Genomic DNA, 20,152 nt, shown 5'->3' with positions numbered 1-20,152 from the left:
GATGATTTCTCATGGTTGAACATTTAAGGTGATTAATTGGCTCTCACGTGAGCTAGATTGTCTAGTGTGAGGTTAAATACTTTAACAACGTTGTCTAATGATAAGGAGGACACTTCTTTATTTTTACTTTGATCAATATGCAAGTTAAAGAAAGATTGTCTAGATTTTGATAAATTTCTTATTAAACTTGTGATTATTGAATTTGACATGAATTTCCTCTTCCACTACCATCGTCTTAAAGTTATAAGCTTCCTAGTTTTATAATGTTTTAGAGTATCCAAACATGATTCCTTCATCACTTATAGAATCAAACTTAATGTGTTTACTACTTTAGTTCACATGTGTTTGAAAATTGAATTGAAACTTGTAGTGTAATAACTTATATTTTCTCTCCAATACACTATTTTGTTTAACTTATATTTCCTCTCCAATACACTATTATCACAAAATTGTTAGAAAACATTTTTTACAAACATTCTTTTGTAATTACTTCTTATTGAGACAATAAATAAAATCTTATTTTAATTTTTGTTACAAAATTTTGTAAAAAATTCTAAAGTTTCGATAACTTATGTCTATCTAATATAGTAATCTATTATGATCATAGTGTATGTTTTGCCATACAAACATGATTCTTCATAATTCAAATAAATTTGTCATAGAATTTTCTATCGGTAAAAACAATGACCAATAAAATTTATGTCTTGGCATTTAATAAAAAATAAAATAACGTATAATAACAAAAAATTGAAAAAAATGATTAAAATATTATTCACATATTATATTGCAAATTAAAGCAAACATTTTATTTGTTATATAAGAAGTAGATGAAATAATAAGAAAATTACGACAAAATAAATCAATTTAATTTCATTTTACACAATATTTTTGATTTTTGATTTTAAATAATAAAACAAATAATGACGATTAAATGACAATTCACTAACATCAGGATTGTTTCAGAAAAAAGGTGAAAGGGATTGATGACCGAAACAAAGCATGGGAACTTACAATCCTTCCTTTTATTTATATTTAAGAAAATTAATATTTTATGGTTTCGTAGAAAGTTTATAAAAAGGAGAGGGAGAAAGTTCAAGAAAGTATTAAGATATAAATGTTCCTATTATAGTATATTTCTTTATGCCATTTTATATGATTGCATTTTTCATTTTATTTTCTACTCAATCAAATAATTTTATTTCCCTATTTCCATTTCGTTTCTTTTACTTCCTTCTTTCTAGGTTTCCTTTATCAACGAAACATAACAGTATCATAAATTATATTCCAATCCAACATATAGGTAATGGTTTTATTTTTCAATAAGCATATTGACATTTTAAAAATAACAAAATAAGATAAGATTAAAATTTCAATACTTCGTAATATTAAAAATAAATCATATTATGACTAATTAAAATAAGTAATTCTCTCTCTTTTCTCCTCTTCTTTAGAACCTTCCAAAATGCTGGCTGGACTTGCACCAAACAAACCTTTTTTTTTATATATATACAAAAAAGAAAAAAGCATTAAATTAGAAAGAAAGAGATTAAAAGTTGAGGAACTATTCTTCTTATGCATATTATATTAGAGAAATTCAAGAAAAAAAAACTATACAAACTATCTGTCTTTTATTTCAATCAGTTGGAGAGTTTATAGTTTATCATAATAAATTACTTATTTTAATAGATTAATCTGTTTTTGAGATACATATATGATAAATAAATAGTAGTGGAGAGTCTGATCTCACTTACTTTACTTTTTAGAATGGTATTTGTATATGCATTGAATAACTTCACTCCTTACTTATCGAGTGATCAACCTAACATATATCTTCATATATAAAATTCATACGCACAACATTGAACAGAACAAGATTTTAGTGTTTTTATGTATTAAAATATATGTGCATACTTCAGTTGCAATGTGTGCATGACACGATTATGCTACCTAAACATTCTTCCATGGCAAATTCATAACACCAAACAAAACAATAAATGTGAGCAATATTTGTTGGAAAGTAGTAAATTAGGGTGTGTGAGATAGCTACAATATAACTCAACACAAGGCTACTAGGGAGTGAGAGAAAGACAGAGAAACATTACTTTTTGGTAGTAGCAACTAGCTGGAGAAGAAAGAGAATCTTCATTCATTTTTTTCTGCTCATTTCTGTTTACACCTTTATCGTTTATCTCCAAGCATTGGAGTCTGCTTTACTCCACACTCCACAACAAAGATCGTCTGAATTCCCTTTCCCTTCTCTTTTCACCCCTTTTTCTCCTTTCTTTTCTGGTGGGGGCACCTCATTTTGTTTTTGACTTCATAATACTACTACTCCTTCACTTGGAAAAGGTGCTTTCTTTTTACTCTCTACTCTAACTTCCTTCTTAAATTGTGCAATTATTGTGGCCATTACTTTCACTTCTTAGCAAAGGAGAGTCCCCAGCTCAGCTCAGCTCAACTTTAGTTGTTGCATTTTTCGTTTTCTAGGCTTAGTCATTGTAAGAAAGCTCCTTTTTTTTATGTTTCTTTCGTTTCTTTGTGGCATTGGGGGATCTGGGCTGGTGTTAGATTTGGACGTGTTGTAGATTTATTATTTGTTAATTATTGTTGATTGTTCGCTTGTTCAGAGTTAGGGAGAGAAGGAAAAAGGGTCATGGCAGGAGCAAAAGCAGATGAGCCACAGCCTCACCCTCCAAAGGATCAGCTTCCCAATATTTCTTACTGCATTACTAGTCCTCCTCCATGGCGTGAGTACTTCATCTTGTTTAGATTCAGAAGTGCAGAAAAATAATAATGATGCTGTTGAAAATTAAATATTGCTTTTTTTCAGATTCCAGAGTGGGGAATTTTTTCTTTTTGAGGGAAAACTAGTTAATCTCAAGGTGGTTGTGGAAGCACAGGAAAAAGAACTGCCTTTTCTACTGTGGGGGATTTGGGTCTGGTTTTGTACTTTTATATGCCTTTGGCAACTCAGGCTTCTTTTTACTTGATATTAATGGAAACAATTTGAAGTGTTGTTTTGTTTCCAATTTAGTTGAAATCCTTTTAATTATATATATAAACCAACCGCCCTTTTCTGTTATTTCCAGATCCAGATTTGGTGCTCTGGAAACAATTTGATTGCTACTTCCAAATTTGCCCCACTGGTTTAATACTTTTTAAATATTTCAATAGGTTAAAAAAAAAAACTGTTATTAATAGTACTGAATTTTGGGGTTAATGGATTTTAAGGATGTTGCATATTTGGCTGACTTCAATCTTTTTTATCATTTGTAGTTTGTGTATAAATTTTAAGAATCTTCCTGACCTCCTTTTTAGTTGAGTTTTACTTTGCTATACTATTTCTTCTTTATTTTGACTAGAAATTTTGGGTAATTGTGATGCAGCTGAGGCCATACTTCTTGGTTTTCAACATTTTCTTGTGATGCTCGGCACAACTGTGCTGATTCCCACTGCTCTTGTTCCCCAGATGGGAGGTGGCAATGTAAGTAGTTTGGAATAACATGATAGGGAATGTATCTAACCGTGTGATTGAAGATGCTTTTTCGTCTTAGCCAGAATTATAAACAATAGCAATTCATTTTTTTTTTTTCAGAATGAGAAGGCAAGAGTTATTGAAACGCTACTTTTTGTAGCTGGTATTAACACATTGTTGCAAACAATGTTTGGAACTCGACTGCCTGCAGTTATTGGAGGGTCTTACACCTTTGTTCCAACCACAATCTCTATTATCCTCGCTGGCCGATTCAGTGGTGAACCAGATCCTATAGAGGTCTTGTTGTAACTTGTCAGCACAAATCTAACTATGTACTAAATTATGCATGATTGCTATAATGTATACATTGTCATATGTGTAATCATGTTGTATATCCATTTTTTATGTACTCAATTATGTTGAAAATAAAAGAGTATGAATTTGATTCAAGAATTACCGTTTAACATTATATTTTGTGCTTAGTTGGTTGGAATTTTTTGATAACCATTTTCCCTGTTTTTATGTAATCAGAAATTTAAGAGGATAATGAGGTCAATCCAGGGTGCTCTTATTGTTGCTTCAACTCTTCAAATAGTACTGGGCTTCAGTGGTCTTTGGAGGAATGTTGCAAGGTTGGCCATAGTTCTTAGTGCATTATGTGTTTTCTGTTTTGTCTTGACAGTGTCTAAACTAAACTGCAATCTATATTTAAGAATTTGTTTGCTATGTATGCTCATTTGCCACTTTTCCACCAAGTTAAATTCATGTTTGAAGTGGGTATTACAACTCATGTCATTTGTTTAATTGGACTTGGATTAACTTGCACATAAGCCAAAAAGAAATGAAAGAATTGGATGATATCTTGTGATTGGTTAAAATATTCCCATCTTATGTAAGTTCAATTCTTTCTTCAGGTTCTTAAGTCCACTTTCATCAGTTCCTTTGGTATCTCTTGTTGGTTTTGGGCTGTATGAGTTAGGATTCCCTGGGGTAAGTCTTCTGCTACAAATTTACAATTTTCAATGTATAAAATTAATTTACCAAAGTTTCAATATTGATTCCTATTTTGTCTGTAGGTTGCTAAATGTGTAGAGATCGGACTGCCTCAGCTTATATTGATCGTATTTGTTTCACAGGTAGAGACAGAATTGCATATGCATACTATCTTCTAAGTTTCTAAATCTCTAAATTAGGATTTATCCCATGCCCACTATGGATATAGTCAAGATTTAATATATTAGTGGGTATAAATTTTATGTTATAAGTTGGTTTTGTGAGATTAAGTTAAATTTAAATTTCACTTTCTTTCTAAGATGGTATCACGAATATCTAATCCTATACTGGCTACACATATGATAGATTGACTACAAATACGATAAAGTATACAAGTGAGTGTAAACTTTATTTTACTAGCTGTTATTGTAAACTTGTTAGGTTTAAAATTCACTTTTTAAGACTTAATTGTTAGTGTTGTTTTGGTTTCTTCACATTTCTAGAGTTTCTTACATTATGGTTCCTGGAGTGCCACTGGCTATTGGACCTCCTACAAATATTTAGAAATATGACCAAATTAAGGTATATAAGTAAATGCAAACCTTATTTTATGAGTTAGTTTTGTAAAGTTGAGTTAGACTTAAGATTCAATTTCTTAGACTTAGTTGTTATTGTTGTATTGGTTTCTTCACATTTCTAGTTTCTTACATAATGGTTTCTATAAATTTGAGTTTGTAATTGGTTATTGTTTGCCACATGCAGTATGTGCCTCACGTGCTACATTCGGGGAAAAATATCTTCGATAGATTTGCTGTGATATTTACAGTTGTAATTGTGTGGATATATGCTCATCTACTTACTGTTGGAGGGGCCTATAATGATGCTCCACCTAAAACTCAAATATCCTGCCGCACTGATCGTGCTGGACTTATAGATTCTGCTCCTTGGTTAGTTGTATGACCTCATTGAATTTTAACTGTTAATGGCGATTTTTTTCTGTGAAAGTTGTGTTAACACCTATAATTTCACTATGTTTTAAAAATAATCCCATAATTGAAAAACTTCCAATTGGTTCCCTACCATGAACGTTAACTATCTGGCATTTGTGAACTAGAGGGTGGCCAACTTAATCCATTTCTTGTTTAAGAAACACAGTCATGTCAGTGTTTGCAGGGTTTGTTGTAGTTGTGCTAGGGATGGATTGTTTTGGCCACCATCTAATCCACTGTGGCAAGATGGACTCAACATTAAATTATTGGCAACAGGCCTGTGATAGGGTCCCAAGTAAAAGCTTGGTAAAACTATATTCTGCTTGTTCATTGCAAAATGAGCCTAAATTATATTCATTATTTGACATGTTTCTCCTATCTCATATTTTTGCTATTTCGATTTCAGTGTACTATTTTGAATAAGTGAGGGTTACCTTTTGAGTCGATAAACTGAGCTGCATACATGTTACATGCATCAGTCTTATGTCTTATAATATTTATCACTATTATGCATCTTGTATAGTTAGTATATTGATATTTCTCAAGTCATTCAACTGGATCCTTGAGACATTGTATTTTTTTTTTATTGGTATTTTGGTGGGAATCTACTAAGGCTTAGTCTTGTGTGTTGAAACTTATTGAGAAGAATTTGGCATGGATTTTGAGCTTGCAGGATAAGAATTCCATATCCCTTTCAATGGGGAGCACCTTCCTTTGATGCAGGTGAAGCGTTTGCCATGATGATGGCAGCTTTTGTTGCTCTTGTAGAGGTAATAATTTCTTTCATTTGATCTTCCTCATCTAAGCATTCATTTTTCTTATTAGTCTTATACTTGCGAGATGACATTCTTGCATTATCTGGCTTTTATACTTATACTTTGGCTCAGTATCAGTGTTATGCAGTTACCATGTTGCATACTTGGACTAAATTATTTGCTAATGCTTGTTTCAATTCTCACAAACAGTCCAGTGGAGCTTTCATTGCTGTATATAGGTATGCAAGTGCAACACCATTACCACCATCAATTCTCAGCAGGGGTATTGGTTGGCAGGTAAAAAAATGGCTTTTACTTTAACATTTGAATATCTGTGAAAAAAATTTCACATGCATAAACGTTAGTGGTAGAATACCTTTACTGATTAGTGTGATATTTTTACCAAGATATTTAAGTACACTCTCGAGTATAATTCCCCTCATTCATCTTGTTTACGCTCTCAGGGAGTTGGCATTCTGTTATCAGGATTGTTTGGAACAGTCAATGGATCTTCTGTTTCCGTGTAAGATTGAAATTGTGCTGTTTGTATCCTCTGTACCTTACTGGGAAAGAAAACTTGTTGATGAAAAGAGTTTTGTTGGTTTCCCTACAGAGAGAATGCAGGTCTGTTGGCTTTGACACGGGTTGGAAGTAGGAGAGTGGTGCAAATATCTGCTGGATTTATGATTTTCTTTTCAATTCTTGGTGAGTTGTTAAAACATGATTTTTGTGATTCAAATACCTACTTTACCTTATCCTAGTAAATTTCCTCCCCTTTTAACACTGACTCATTTTCTTCTACTTTGTAGGAAAATTTGGAGCAGTTTTTGCCTCAATTCCACCTGCCATTATTGCTGCCCTCTACTGCTTGTTCTTTGCTTATGTTGGTATGTGTGATTCTTGAAAAACACACTGGTACATTTATTTATATACTTTGATACATAATGACCCTACAAGAAGCATCACATGTAATGTTCTGCTCCACTTTTTCTCACCATTTGCAGGTGCCGGTGGTCTCAGTTTTCTTCAGTTCTGCAACCTCAACAGTTTTAGAACAAAATTCATTTTAGGCTTCTCAATCTTCTTGGGCTTGTCTGTTCCACAGTACTTCAATGAGTACACAGCCATTAATGGTTATGGTCCAGTCAACACAGGCGCAAGATGGGTAAGGATAACATGTATATAATATAATATAATATAATATTTTAACAACATTTAGAGGGAAATTTGAAGAGGTTTTCAATATTAGGGGACAACAGAAGATGGTGTTGTTTGTTCATTGCTTACAATGAGATTTTTGTGCACATGACAGTTCAATGATATTATCAACGTGCCATTCCAATCAAAAGCATTTGTTGCGGGTGTTGTGGCATATTTTCTAGACAACACTTTATTTAAGAGAGAAGGAAGCATTAGGAAGGACAGAGGGAAACATTGGTGGGACAAGTACAAGTCCTTCAAGGGTGACACAAGAAGTGAGGAGTTCTATTCACTGCCTTTCAATCTAAACAAGTACTTCCCCTCTGTTTGATTCTCTGCACAAGACAAGACCTCTCATATAAAGGTGCCTTCTTCATCTTCACCACGCTCCACTTCTCATATTCAATTAAATCTTCTTCTTACACGCCATAGCTCTCTCTATCAATACTCCACCCTATTGTATTGTTATATTTATAGCATTTTCTAATACATTTCTTTTATGCCTCTTGTTTTTGTAAATCTCATCAAGAAATATCGACTGATGTAGCAAATGCGCATGGCTAAATTATCAATGTCTTCTTCTTCTTCTTCACTTTAGAGTCACTTTTACCACCTCCATGCAATACTCTATTTTCTATTCAATTATATGGTGCTGTGTTAATAGGGCAGAGAAAGAAATGGTTGAAGAGTTAATGTGTTTTGAGATTTAGAAAAGTAGGTTAAATATTTTTTTAGTCATCGAAATACAGAATTCGATTCTACTTAAATTTTTGTGTCAAATGTATTTTATTTTAATATTTAAATTATTTAAACTAGACGTGTTAAAATTAGATGAATCTTAATTTCATAAAAAACTAAAATTATATGTAAATATATTTAACTTTGTAAAGAATCGAAGTTTTTTTTTGTTTGATAAAATCATGTTCTTAACCACACGATAGACTTTAGAAGGTACTTGGCGATGGTTAGAATATTTTAGAAACTACAAGAATAGTTAATGTGATAGCTTCAGTCTTATCACATTGGTTTCACATCAGAAGCTCTAAGCCACTCAGTGCTACCGATGAATCTTATCAATACTTGTACACGTGTCAAGGTTTGGGAGTTTCATTTCCGTTCAAAATTATAACATGGCATTAGTGTGATTTGCTTGTTGAACAGGTGACACTTTAATAGCTAGAATTTAGTCTTGAGAAATGACATTTATGAAAAACAATTTTTATTTTAAGATAAAATTTTCTCTAAACAAGTGCTGAAAAAATATTATTAAATTGAGGTTCGATAAAACTCATGAAAACTGTAAGATCTTTAAAACGAGATATTATATCAAGTTGTACATAAAGATAAATTGGGAAGAAGATAGAAGATAGAGTTTGATAGGAAGAAGACAGAGAGAGTTTCAAATATGTCTTAACTTATACTTTAGACCTAATTCAAGACTTGTAAAAGTGAGGTTGATATTAATTTATATATTATAAAATTTTAAATTATAATTTTGATATTATGTTACAAAGTAAATTTTAAATTTAATTTAATTTTACAGAGTCAATTTATAAGTTGAGTTTTGCACTAGAATTTTAGATAAATTTATTTTAAGAAGTTTGTTTTAAAACAGATTATATATATATATGTATATATATATATATATATATATATATATATATATATATTCCAGAAAATTTTGTTTGGTAAAGTTCTTTTTAAAATATATTTCGTGTTTTGGAAGGTGAATTCTGAGAATCCTATTCAAAAAATTTTGTTCTACAAATCCTGTTCCGGAAAATTGTTTTGGAAGATAACCGGAACATATAATCTGTAAGTAATTTTTATGAATGATAAAATGTCCTTTTAAAAGATATGGAGTGGTAAGAAATTAAGGGAGTGCAGGAAGAAACAACCCTTCTGTAGTTATCTTAATCATCTTAACCATCTCCCAAATGGGATCTCACTATCACCACGAAATTTCTTTCTACACCCCCATCAAATAGTATTCTGATTTCCGGAACATACTAAATCAATTCTGGATAAAAGTTTCTGGAAGTCCGTGATAGAGTGCAGGAAGAAATTTGATAGGGTGCAGAAGAAACACCCCAGACTTAATTGTTGTCCATATAAGCATGTGTCATGGCCCATGCTTCCACAGAAATTGGGATCTCACTATCACAATTTTTTGATACAACGTTTACTAGACTACCTCCTATACATAATTGTGTTCAATCCTCCACCTCTCCGCAACTGGAATGACAAACCCTTTCTCTGATAACAAAAGGAAAAGAGCTTTTGAAGTTTGGCTTTTTTAAACGTGGGTTAGTTTTCCCGCAAAATTACAAAATCGGGGGTGTCTTAAATAGATCTGAGTGAAGTAGTTTGGATGAAAAATGACTTTTAAATAAAAGTCGTCATGTATACGGTTTCTTTGTAAATTAAAAAAAAAAAAAAAACAAAATTGCCATAATACATGATGATTTCCGTGTATGCTAATCGAGATCGTATTAATTGAAGTTGTATTGATGGGTAACAACTTCGGTTTGTTGATTTTTTTTTAATTTTAGTTATTTTTTTATATATATTAAGACATGTTTATTGCTTTCTTTCTTTTTTATATGTTTTAGTTATTTTAGTTAAAGCATATTTTTTTATATATTTTAGTTAATTTAGTTTTTTATATATTTTAGTTAGGTCTGATTTATGTTCAATATATTATATTATGTCCATTGCTATTTTCTTTGTAATTTTTTAATTATCTAATAAAATAATCTTACTTTTTCCACTTTTATGAAAAATATCTCAAATTATTATTTTTTACCATTTCAACTTTAATTGATATATTTATATCAATTATTTATGTTAGTTTTATCTCCATGCCACGTCTCAATATATAAAAAATTAAATTAACTAAAATATATACAAAAATAAATTAACTAAAATAAAAAAAAATCAACAAATTGAAGTTCTTACTCGTCAAGACGACTTCAGTTCAGTTAGTTACACTGACGTCGTCATATATCATGACAACTTTGCCTTTTTAAAAATTTACAAATAAATTGTCTACATACATGATGAGTTCATCATGGGTCCAACTCTGAGTCCATCATGGGTCCACATACATCTCAAGCCCAAGCCCACTTAAAGGCCAAATAACGAGAGGGATGCTTAGAAAGATTCAAACTTAAAAGGATCAAAATCATCATGGGTTTCATACGTTGTTTTCATGGGCTAAAAAAGATTAAAATATGAGAGGGTGCATGTAGGAACATTAGAGTAGAATTACTTTGGATCAAATGTTAGGCAATGTTTTGTAGAATAAAATGCTAAAGAACTTTGTTGTTTAGCCTCCAAATTGGGCTATTTCAAGCCCAATTAGTGACATTGGCCGAGACTAGCTTGGAGACAAAGAGTGGAGCATACTTTTCAAGTTGGTGCTAAGTTTGGAACACATTTTTTAGCTTGGTGCTTAGCTTGGTGTACATGCTTTCCACGGAGCAAGGCAAAGAGAGTGTGAGTGGACACATGGCTATTGATCCCGCTCTCCTTTGCATCTCACGATCACAAATTGAGATTTTTCTCCAAGTTACATTTCCATTTTATTTCATGATACATTTTCATTACATTTGGCTGGCCATGAATCCTATAAATGGGGTCATTCTACTCTTGTATTTGGTTACTTTCAAATAGTAATAAAATTGTTGTTGAGAATACTCCACCTATTATCCTCAAGAGTCACTTGCTTGAATTCACTTCTCTATTTCAGCTTCAATTCCGTTGTAACCATGGACCATTTCCTTTTTATTTTGACACATGGTGGTCCATCAATACATGACGACTTTCATTTAGAAGTTGTCCTCCATCTTAAAAACTTCACCAAGAACTGTAAATTTTTTTGCCAACGCAACCCATCTTATAATTTCGTGGACAAACTAACTTACATTTAAAAAAAAAAAAGAAGCCGTATACGACGTTGTACTTGATACTATGTTACGTGTATATGCCATTCATTATTTTTTTCTACTATGATAAAATATTCTTTTAACTTTATCTTTGATATTTGACATTTTATATTTGTGTTGCATACATGCCATTTATAGAAAATCTCTATTATTTTTTAAATGCATAATTATTTTGATAAATAGCTTGATACTTGCCATTATCTATACTTATTTGTTGTTATTTTCAATTCAAAATTTTCTATATTTGCTTTGCAATGGTAAAAAAAGGAGAGATTTGTAAGACTCGAACGATCTAGAGGCAATAGATTATCTTTTTCACAATTTTAATGGCAATAGATTATCTTCATCAAATAAGAAGTATAACTAAATGTTAAATTTAGCTAGTAGCATTTGGTTTCTTTATTGTATTGTGAGAAAAATCATTGTGTTGAAAAACTAAAATAATTAAAAAAATAAAAATAAGTTATAATATGAATAATATGATATATGATATATGATATATTAACATAATTAGAAATTGAAAATAAATTAGAATATAAATCGTATGACATGTTCACGTCCTCGCTTAATTTTAACTTTTTCCATTACAAATTTTAGTTTCCAATATTTCGTATAATTTAGTTTCTTACAAGGAGAGATTTTATATTTTCAACATAAGTCTGATTTAATTCCTCTTGTACTTTTTTTATTTTGTAATATATTTAATGTGAAAATATAATTGTTGAATATGAAATATTAGTCTAACCAATACACCATAATGATGTCTAAGATCATTTTAAAAAAAAAGATTATTTATCTACTTGTGCTAGTTTGGTTGTCCAAATTTGAGTGGAAATAGAAACATAGCACATCAAGATTCAATTTTATGGAGTAATGGAATGATAAAAATAATATTATCAACTTAAAACAATTAAGTTCAAATAATAAATAAATGAAACAAAGTCTATAAAATTCATTTGATATTATATATATATTTAGCCACCAAAAAGGTGTTTCTGGTGTAGGGATATATCATAACACCGAGGAATAACGAACAGAATGTGCTCGAATTTCATGACATTAAAGTTACAACCCAATTGATTGTCAAGGGTCCCATTAATTCTACTGCATAACACGAATCTCTAAACAAAGTTTTAAGTATTTAAACAAATCGCACTATATTTTAAATATTTTAGAAATTTATTTCCATTTTTCTTTAGGGTAGACAATTACATCTCGTATAGAAGTAATCCTTCTGATTTTAATTAAAAAAATATAATGAATTAGTAAGCTTGATTAAGATATCATTAGGATATTTAAGATTATTATTACATAGAAAATAGTTTAAATATTTTCCATTTCATGATATTAGAGTATATTCTACTTCAACATAAAAAGGATAAAAACATAAAAGCATAAAGTTATTTTAAATTTAATTTTATATTATATAAAATATATATGTCAATTAAATTAACGTTAATTATAATAATACAATTTATTTATTTATAAATTTTTAATAAATATAGATATTTGTGTTTAAGTTAAATTAGTATCGGCTTAGTTGATATCAGTAAAGTTTATTAATATTAGACACTAATGAAATAACATCGACTCAGTTGGTTATAAGTCGACTGATTATTTTTAATTTTTTTAATAAATAAAAATATTTAAGTTAATGTTAGATTGGTATTGATTTAATAATACTAATTGAAGTAAATTTTAAAAATAAGTAAGGTTAATGTTAATTTAGTTCACCTATTTAAGTTGATATTAGACACTACTTTTATTTATAGTATTATTTAAGCTTTTGTTGATTAGGCCATAGTTAAATAAATAAATATATTATACTAAGTTAGTATAATTTAGTTGACATTAATTAATATGCTAAGAGTTGTGCATCTGTGACAACAAATGAAAATCATATATTATTTATAATTCAAAAGCCTAAATAAAATTTTCTTACTTATAATTTTTTCTCTTACTTTTATATATAAATATTTTCATACTCATACTTTTTTCTTTCATCTATACCTATCTCTTTCATTCAAACTCTTTTTCATTATTCACACTCATTTCCTTCTTTCACACTTATCTCTTTCATATAATAATACAATTTTTATTTTATCTATTTTGTTTGTATTTTAATTTTGTTACAATTATTTTTAAACTATTGTTATTAGTGTCAGTCACCTCAATATAAATTAATTTCATATTACAAGTAAATTTTATTTAGTATTAAATTATGTGAAATTTAAAATAAAAATGCATTAGCATTAGGTTGGATGACACTAAAGAGCATTAATTGAAAATCAATTTAAGTACTAGTAATGAATTAGTATTAGTTTAGCTTATACTACATAAAATTAGTCTTTAAAAGTTCACAGCGATGAATTAACATCCATGATTTTGAAAACTTTTTTTTTGGAATTTATTAAATGTGTCACACAAATATAATTGTATATTTCTAAATAGTGCAAGCTTTTGGTTATTAATGTTGATTTTTAAGGTGTGCTAAATGTTAAAATTTTTTATAGTAAATATGGAAAATTGTCAAATTAAGTTGAAATATTATGATTTAATTGATTCATCATATGTTTGAGATTGGTGTAAAAAAATAGTTAAATTTTACTAATAAAAGATTAAGCGAACCTATAAATACACTTAAAAAATCTACCTAATTATGAAAATAATATTAAATAAAAAATTTAGTTTTTAATTTCTTATTTTTTCTAAGTTATATAAAAACTTAACACTGATTAAAAAATATAATGTTAAAAGTGAAAAATTTGGAAATGAAAAAATTAAAGAGGGAGTTGATATAATATTTTTAAAACTACTAGAATTTTTCATATTTTATGAAATTTTTCTTGCAAATTTGTTATAAAATTTGGAAGAAAAGACTTACTAGTGTAGGGCACTACCCAATTTTTTGCGTCCTCTTGGTATAATAAAGATTCTCACTTTGTTAACGGTTAGATTGAGTTGAAATTATAAAAGCGGGGCCTAACCACAATTATTTACTTTAACTAGTAAGATCTCGAATTAAAGGTCTATAATGAGAGTAGTTTTTCTCGTAAGGTTCTCATAGAGATAGGTGTTAATCGGAGCGGCGCAGCGAAAAGATGGTGGGTTATATTTTTCAATAATGGAGGTGTTAATTTGAGAAGATCGGTTATAGATATCTAGTGATTACAAAGAGGTAGAAGTGTTGGGTTTCCTAGGGTAAGGTGGACAAGAGGCGAAGCAAGTGAGTCGAGTTCTTTAAAGGTTTCAATTTTGGATTTATGGCAACACCCTAGAGTAAAGACATGATAGTAGATGTTTCAAGAAAAAGATGGTTCATGTTGTTGGTTAGATGGTAAAGGAGTAGAGTTGGTGAAGAGGTTTAAGGAAACGAAACATACGATAAAGTCATGAGGAGTTTCTTTAAAGTTGTGATATGATCAAGATAGGTTAAAATGGAGTTTGTCAGGTTCAGAGGAGATTTGTGTTTCTTCAATGGTAAGGTAAAAGAAGAGGTTGATAGGTTGTGATAACATGTTGATGTGTCAAAATGTGAAGATAGAGCATCAAATATTGAGTGGTTGTTGCAACAAGTGGAGGTCTTAGCTTGGAAATGATGGTTAAACCAATGTAGTATGCTAAACTCTAAATCATATAGCATAAAGGTAAGACTTTAAGTATGGTAAGGTTGGGATGGAACGGTAGAACGGTCGAGTCTAAGTAAAGTTGTAAGGGAAATGAGAAAGGTATGTTCTTATCTTCTACCTGACAAGTGAAATGGGTGCTAGAGAGACCTCTTGGATGCTCTAGCAAGTGACTAAGAGAAGAAGTATGACTGAAAAATAATTTTGGCAGCATAACATTATCATTCTCAAAGTGAGAAATACATGGGGGGTCACCTCTATTTATAGAGTAACGTGTTTCCAAAATGGTCCAAACCCTAAAATGCTAACTTGCACTAGAATCCTAAAAATGATATCTTGGTGAATGAGAGCTTGAAAACATAAACCACTCATATGTTGCCATGTGAAAGCTACTTTATGAAAAACATCTCCTATAGGACAATGATACATGGCCACTACCTTTGTAAGAGAACTCTCCATTAAGGGCTTGCCATGTGGCATGTGTGGAACGCCCTTCCTAAGCTAGCTAAATTAACATGATTAAACATCAAAGAATTGCTTAAGCTAGACGCATATGATGCTCCCTACTTAAGCAAGATTGTTTTTAAAATCCTACACTACATGGTCCTTAATACAAGGCCTTCAAAGAAAAATCTACACTACATGACCATTAATACAAGGTCTAAAACATGATGGCCCAAGTGAAAAGGAGTTTAGCTTCACCTTCACTAGATGTTGCTAACTCTTCTTGAATTTGCTTGGCCATACTTCTTGTGATTGGACCCTTGGCTAAGAGTGTGCCATCAACAGTGGAGGCCACCACAAGTACAAACCTCCAAGGACTCGACATTAACATGTATATGGATAATTGAATCTAGAAGGGTCTGATGATATGTATGATTTTTGTGTGATGACTGTAAGGTGGTAATTAGATGGTGTGTATGTTGTGAATATATGTGTGTGTGTGTGTGAATATTTAGGTTTAGACGAACCTCTAAAGGATGAAGAGTCAATGGTTTGGCTTGTTAGATACAATGAAGTGTCTATTATAATGTTTATTTTTTCATAGTCTGTGGTTGATGTATTGGTAAGGTTTGAAAAAATGTTAGATACAACTTGTTAGATACAATGAAATGTTCCATCTTTAGGAGAACTTATACTTTGTTAATCTGCCTTTGGATATTGTTATCAAATGTCTTATTTTAGTATTACTATGCTATTGAAATGGAATGTTACAAAATTAAGTTCCTTTTGTGTGACATTATTTTTCCCACCGAAATGGAATGTTACAAAACTAAAACCCTTTTGTGTGACATTATTTTTCCTACATTCACAGGGATTGATTAACCGTCTTACAAAATAAAAGGCCAACATATTATAACAAGGTGTATAAATTCCTTCAAAGCATTTTTTTTAAATGTGTAATAATAAGGTGGTAAAATGTATAATATTTTGATTTAAAAAGATTATTTCAATTTGGTTGAATTTAGACTTACTATATATAACACTTGAAATGTGTAACTTATGTGTCAATTTTATAAACATATTTTTTATTGGTGCAATATTCCGACTCATATAACTAACAAGTTTTGTCTAAAGATATTGGGTTTATATAAATTACTCACTATTAAAAAACTCATATTTCCTGTCGATTTTGTTTTGAAATTGTTTTGTAAGAAATATTTATAAATTTTGTTATGAAAAAAAATTTGCAAGAAATTGCTGCCAATTTTTTTGCAAAATATTTTGTATAAAACACTTTTCGCAACAAATTTTTGTAGAAAATACTTGCGAATTTTATAATTTTGTAGAAAATAATTATTCACGAAATAATTATCTATAAATTAAAATTCTTAGAAAAAAGTCTTTTCTTATAAATTTTGTTAACAAATTTGAAAAAAATTCTCATATAAATGAGAATTTTTAGTAGTGACTATTTGTTTCAGGGCTATACAAACATCTTTTCTTATAATTTTATGTATGCAACTATGATCTAAATGACATATCCTACTAAGTACCCAACTCTAATTTTTGTTATATTGATCTCTAAACTTTTATTTTCTACTGACAAGAAAAACAATAGAAATTTTAACTGTCCTATTTTTGACAAAATCTAAATTTCAGTTGAATTGACTGCTGAGAATTACGCAAAAAATAAAAAAATGTATTTACTTAACTTTTATAATTTTATTTATTGTCTGATTGTAATATTGGTCAATAAAGTTAAATTTAAACTATTGAATTATTGTATTACAAGCAAAATAAATTAGACTTTAGGAATGTTATAAATTAATCAATATATAAAAAATTTAGCAATATTCCCATGGCAAGAGGAGAATAAAAAAAATCTTTTCCAATCTAAAAATGTAGCAAGACGAATGAATCATTTATTGGGCATTTAACTTGACTTTGCAAGGATGAAGACCAAAGTTTTTCCTTCGAACATCAATTAAACACGAAGGCTCTCTAAATATTTAACTCATGAAATAATAAATGAACATTTTCGAAAATCCTCAATACCTTTTTACGAAATTCATTGTTCTCTTTATATTTTATTGTAAATACTTACAATATGTTTGGAAATTCAACAAAAGTAATTAAACTCTCTTCATTTTTGTGCTCGTCTCTTTAGAAGGGTTGCCATCTACATTATATTATTATATTATTGCTTTATCCTTTAATCACTAATATATACGCGCAAATAAAAGTCAATTTTTGTTGTAACTACAAGGAGTCTTTACATTTTAAGTGAAATTAATTAAAAGACTAATATCTCAAATGTAAAACCCTCTTTTATTCAGCCTTAATTTTTAAAGGGTTGTCCCTAATCTTATGGGCCTAAGGGCTGGCCCATAGGGTGTCCAAGGCCCCTAAGGCAGCCAAACCCCTCTTACTTCTGTCATTCTTGCAGAAACAATACTCTCACACTCTCCTTTATCCTACATAGGCTCTGCTAGGGTTTAGTCCCAATCTTGGTCAAGCTAGCTCTAAACTCAGCTCGTCTTTACTTCTTAGATCTGCTCTTGGAGTTGCCGGTCCCGTTGGTTTAAGAGTCGAAGCCCGATTTTAGCTTCTTTTCAGGCAATGGAAGCTAGGTGTTCCCGCAGAGAACAAATAAGATGAGTTAGGCACAAGCGTCACCTTACCATGTAGTCCGCTATCTCTTCAGTTGGCCTCTCCCCGGTTGATACATGTCAGCTTGAACCCAAGAGGGGTTAACTGCAGAAGAGTCTCCGAAGCTCAAGTAAGTCAAAGCTCTCAGAAGGTCAAATCAGTGATTAATGAATGCGTACCTTTAATTACTGGGGTCAACGTGTATTTATAGAGCATTAATGATGTCTGATTACCTCATGGGTCGGGCCTTGACTTGGGCTCTAGCTTGGGCCATGAGTGAGCCTGGGCCCTAACCCAGGCCCTTAAGACCTATTGAATGCGGGGGCTTCTATTTTCACTAAGTTTATTAGAGTTGTCGGCCTGGGCTGTAATCTTATCGGGTCTGCTGGAGTAGCCGGCCTGGACCGGCTACCTATCTGAGGTTACATGAGGTGTAGGTTATTCTTCTAGAGGTATAGGTTAAAACCAGTACAAGTTAGGCTGACTCGGCCAAGGCTGAATACTTGGCTGCCTTGATATATACATTGTTTATTTATTTGGTCGAGTTTGGTTAGGTGCGGTACACCAGTCCCCCAGCCTTGTCCGATAAGATTTGTCAATCAAGGGTGATATGTGTTGGTATGCTAGCGGAACTGGCTAGGTGTGATACACTAGGATTTTTTGTATGCTTTTATAAATAATGTGCCTGTTTTGGTTCTGTTGGGTGCTCTTGATGATTTGATGTGCTTTTGATGGTGTGAAAATAATTTGTGTATTATTTATGGATGACTTTTTGGCTTGGCATGCGTGAGAGCAGGTGAGATATGCTATGCTCGCCTAAACGAGATGTTTTTCGTCCAAACGAGAAGCTCTCGCCTAAGCGAGAATGGCAGTAACTCGCCCCCCCTTTGGTTTCGAGTGCTCGCCTGAGCGAAGGCCTCTCGCTTGAGCGAGATGGGCTAGCTTGAGCCAAAACTTGAAGTGCTCTCTGTTTTCAATCTCGCTTAAGCGAAAGCTTTTCACTTGAGCGAGAGACCCCTGTCGCCTGAGCGAGAGACCCCTGTCGCCTGAGCGAGAGACCCCTATCGCTTGAGCGAGAACTCCTTAGCTTGAGCGAGATTGACGACCGAGTTGTTTAAATACTTGTATGCTCCCATGCTTGATTTGTTTACCCTTTTAAAGCATGAAAATACGATTCCAACGTTTTATGCAACAGGTTTGTGTTTTTTTTAGTTTTTGTTGTTTGGGATTTTGTGTTCTTACATGTTGAAACCAATGAAAAGCTGTCAGTTTAGCTTAAACAAGAGATTTTAGCTTAAGCGAGATCAGTCTAGCTTAAGCAAGAACTTCTAGCTTAAGCGAGAGATTTTATCTTAAGCGAGATTAGTCTAGCTTAAGCAAGAATTTCTCGCTTAAGCGAGACCAGTCTAGCTTAAGCGAGATCAGTCTAGCTTAAGCGAGACCAATCCAGTTGAAGTGAGAATTGCTGCAGAATTTTAATTCCTTACTTTAACTTGAACTTGTGGATTGATTCAATTACTTTTAAAAGCATGAATTGGGCGAATGGGTATGAGTAGAATGGTTTATGGTCTGTGATTGATAAGTTTAACATGACCTTGGCATGTGGCATGTATGAGATAGTTGGTAATCAAAGCAGTTCATCCTTAGGATGACCTGAGGTTGTGGGTTTGTCATGCCTCGCAAGCAGTGGCGGATCTTACCCATAAATTTTGGAGGGGCCAAAATAATATAATTCTTTAATTATTAGATGGTTGGATCATTAGTATAATGTTTTAAAGATTGGTTTCTCTAACTGAATAATTTGATCTTTAGTATAATGTGAAAAATATAATCTATCTTGTTTCCATCGTCATGAATAGCTTCACTTTTATCACTTTTGAATAATGAATTTATTCTTTAATTCTTGATCAATATACCTATTTTTTAAAATAATATTAAAAATAATTTATCATACATTACTAAAAAATTTGAGAAGCGTAAATATTAAAGGAAAAATATAGTATAGTTAAGTCACAAATAAAAATCGGTTATGAAAAAACACATAATACATTATTTTTCTTTTATATTCATAAAA

At 31.1% G+C, this 20,152-nt stretch overlaps 1 protein-coding gene across 2 annotated transcripts; it reads left to right on the top strand.

The window, feature by feature from the left end:
• Positions 1–1,982: 1,982 nt before the first annotated feature.
• LOC114163363 (nucleobase-ascorbate transporter 6-like) lies at positions 1,983–8,004 on the top strand. Of its 2 annotated transcripts, none has more exons than XM_028047634.1 (15): positions 1,983–2,349; positions 2,628–2,747; positions 3,387–3,484; positions 3,596–3,772; positions 4,007–4,107; positions 4,390–4,465; positions 4,552–4,611; positions 5,231–5,415; positions 6,131–6,227; positions 6,423–6,509; positions 6,677–6,735; positions 6,826–6,917; positions 7,022–7,099; positions 7,217–7,377; positions 7,525–8,004. In XM_028047634.1, exons 2-15 carry the CDS (start codon positions 2,654–2,656, stop codon positions 7,741–7,743), a joined length of 1,584 nt encoding a protein of 527 aa, XP_027903435.1. In that variant the 5' UTR covers positions 1,983–2,349; positions 2,628–2,653; the 3' UTR covers positions 7,744–8,004. The 2 variants fall into 2 exon arrangements, with proteins under 2 accessions (XP_027903435.1, XP_027903434.1); XM_028047633.1 differs by having other exon boundaries at positions 1,983–2,498.
• Positions 8,005–20,152: the final 12,148 nt, after the last annotated feature.

This window comes from Vigna unguiculata, chromosome 9, assembly GCF_004118075.2.
Source record: "Vigna unguiculata cultivar IT97K-499-35 chromosome 9, ASM411807v1, whole genome shotgun sequence".
In the NCBI taxonomy this organism is placed as follows: Eukaryota; Viridiplantae; Streptophyta; class Magnoliopsida; order Fabales; family Fabaceae; genus Vigna; species Vigna unguiculata.
This window is presented reverse-complemented; position numbering and strand designations above follow the sequence as displayed.

Excerpts from the sequence above, each read along its gene's own strand:
- LOC114163363 (XM_028047634.1), top strand. The coding sequence starts at position 2,654 with ATGGCAGGAGCAAAAGCAGATGAGCCACAGCCTCACCCTCCAAAGGAT. Across the intron at positions 2,748-3,386 it reads TACTAGTCCTCCTCCATGGC|CTGAGGCCATACTTCTTGGT; the intron begins GTGAGTACTTCA and ends ATTGTGATGCAG. Across the intron at positions 7,100-7,216 it reads CTTGTTCTTTGCTTATGTTG|GTGCCGGTGGTCTCAGTTTT; the intron begins GTATGTGTGATT and ends CACCATTTGCAG.